The sequence below is a fragment of the Phacochoerus africanus genome, chromosome 4 (genome assembly GCF_016906955.1).
Source record: "Phacochoerus africanus isolate WHEZ1 chromosome 4, ROS_Pafr_v1, whole genome shotgun sequence".
Lineage (NCBI taxonomy): Eukaryota > Metazoa > Chordata > Mammalia > Artiodactyla > Suidae > Phacochoerus > Phacochoerus africanus.
Window position 1 is genome coordinate 54366899 of NC_062547.1, and position 2111 is coordinate 54369009.

At 39.7% G+C, this 2111-nt stretch overlaps 1 protein-coding gene across 1 annotated transcript; it reads left to right on the forward strand.

Annotated features, from left to right (window-relative positions):
• Window positions 1-697: 697 nt before the first annotated feature.
• LOC125124162 (olfactory receptor 2T8-like) lies at window positions 698-1672 on the forward strand. Its single transcript, XM_047774311.1, has one exon. It carries the CDS (start codon window positions 734-736, stop codon window positions 1670-1672), a length of 939 nt encoding a protein of 312 aa, XP_047630267.1. The 5' UTR covers window positions 698-733.
• Window positions 1673-2111: the final 439 nt, after the last annotated feature.

The window sequence follows — 2111 nt, forward strand, 5'->3', positions numbered from 1 at the left end:
ATCGTATCATAACTTTGAGACTGAATTAATAATCTTATCTCTGCATCTATGGTTGTATTTATTTAACAAACTAGAACAGTTCTGACTCCAGGATATCAGAGCTGAAAATGCCTCTAAGGACTTAGTACTTCTTGGAAATAAAGAAGAGGTTAATTTATTATCTCTATGGTTGGGTGAAGAAATAAAGAGTTTTATTTTTTTTTCCTCTTTACCCAGTAAAAGCTGTATTTCTCTTACTTTGCAGGAAAACCTTCTCTCTACACAAAATGCCTTTTATGGTTAGTAAAAGTTTGCACCATAACGTTACATTGGGGGGTATTCTAAGAAGGTCATTTTTATTCTCAATGTATAGCTTGGCAAGTTTAAATGAAATGCATTAACAATTTCAAAGTAAGTTATATTTCTACCAGCAGCCTCAATACTTCCAGCTATTTGGCTTAAGAAATTCCTTAGTAGTGCAGCAGGTTAAGGATCAAGGATTGTCACTGCAGTGGCTTGGGTTCCTGCTGTGGTGTTAGTTTTGTCACTGGCCTGGGAATTTACACATGCTTCATGTGGGGGGAGGAAGAAAGAGTTAAGTCCTCTTGTTGTTTAGAACATAACAATACCTCCATGGATTAATGAATGTCAACAAATTTATCTGATTTTAAAAGGTTTTAATACATTTTGGTATGTTATGTACATTTAATCCTCATCTATTTCTCCATTTGCAGTGTCACTCTTGTTTGAAATCATGGAAAACTGGAATCTCACTTCAGATTTCATTCTCCTAGGACTCCTTAACCACACAGGACCACATCTATTTCTCTTTGTGATGGTTCTGACAACTGCCTTCGCCTCCTTAGTGGGCAATGCCCTCATGCTTCTTCTGATTCTCCTGGACCCCCAAATCCACAGGCCCATGTACTTCCTACTGAGCCAACTCTCCCTCATGGACATGATGCTGGTTTCCACAATTGTACCCCAAATGGCTGCTCACTACTTGACTGGCAGGAATTCCATCTCTCCAGTTGGCTGTGGGTTGCAGATCTTTTTCTTCCTCACTTTGGGAGGGGGTGAGTGCTTCCTCCTAGCAGCCATGTCCTATGACCGCTATGTCGCTATTTGCCACCCACTGAGATACCCAGTCCTCATGAGCTGGCAAATATGCCTGAGAATGATTTGGGGGTCTTGGTTTCTGGGTGCAGCTGATGGACTCATGCAGGCTGCTGCTACCCTGACCTTCTCATACTGCAGTTCACATGAGATCGATCATTTCTTTTGTGAAGCCCCATCTCTAGTGCGTTTGGCTTGTGCTGACACATCTCTCTTTGAGTCTGTCATGTACATATGCTGTGTGTTAATGCTCCTGGTCCCCATCTCCCTCATCCTGATTTCATATAGTCTCATCCTTGCTACAGTTCTCCAGATGCGCTCTAATGAAGCCCGCAAGAAGGCTTTTGCCACCTGCTCCTCTCATCTGTCTGTGGTGGGACTCTTTTTTGGAGCAACCATTTTTACCTACATGAGACCCAAATCCTACAGATCAGCAAACCATGATAAAATTGTGTCAGCAATCTATACTATCTTCACCCCAGTGCTGAACCCCCTCATCTACAGTCTGAGGAACAGTGAAGTCAAGGGAGCTCTGAGAAAATGTATGGGTCAGTGTGTTGCTTTAAATAGTGATTAAGATTACATTGATTTGCCCAAAAGTTCAAAGCTATGCACTTACAAGGTTTTTATACAAAATTTCCTTGAAGAAGGTTCTGTACACATATCTATATCTCATTTCTATTTTACTTTGGAATACTTATGGGTCTCCATACTTTGGGATTATTTATGAAGCAGCCATCAATAAATCAAACTGTTGATTGCTAAAATATTCACAAATTCTTGTTAAAATGTTTCTGCACCATACCTCACAAAAAAATAGTTGTTCAAAGAATGAACAAAGTAGTGAAATAATGTTGAAGTTCCCTCATTTTAAAATTTGAATTAAAATTTATAAACATTAGAATACTCAGATGTGAAGGCTGCCCTTCAACCAGTTGAAATGTACATGCACTTAAACCCACTAACAAGAGAAAAAACTTTGCCAGACTAGAAATACCCCTCAGACATTTTTCCAG

What these genes read in the sequence shown, in the direction of transcription:
- LOC125124162 (XM_047774311.1), top strand. Translation starts at nt 734, where the DNA reads ATGGAAAACTGGAATCTCACTTCAGATTTCATTCTCCTAGGACTCCTT.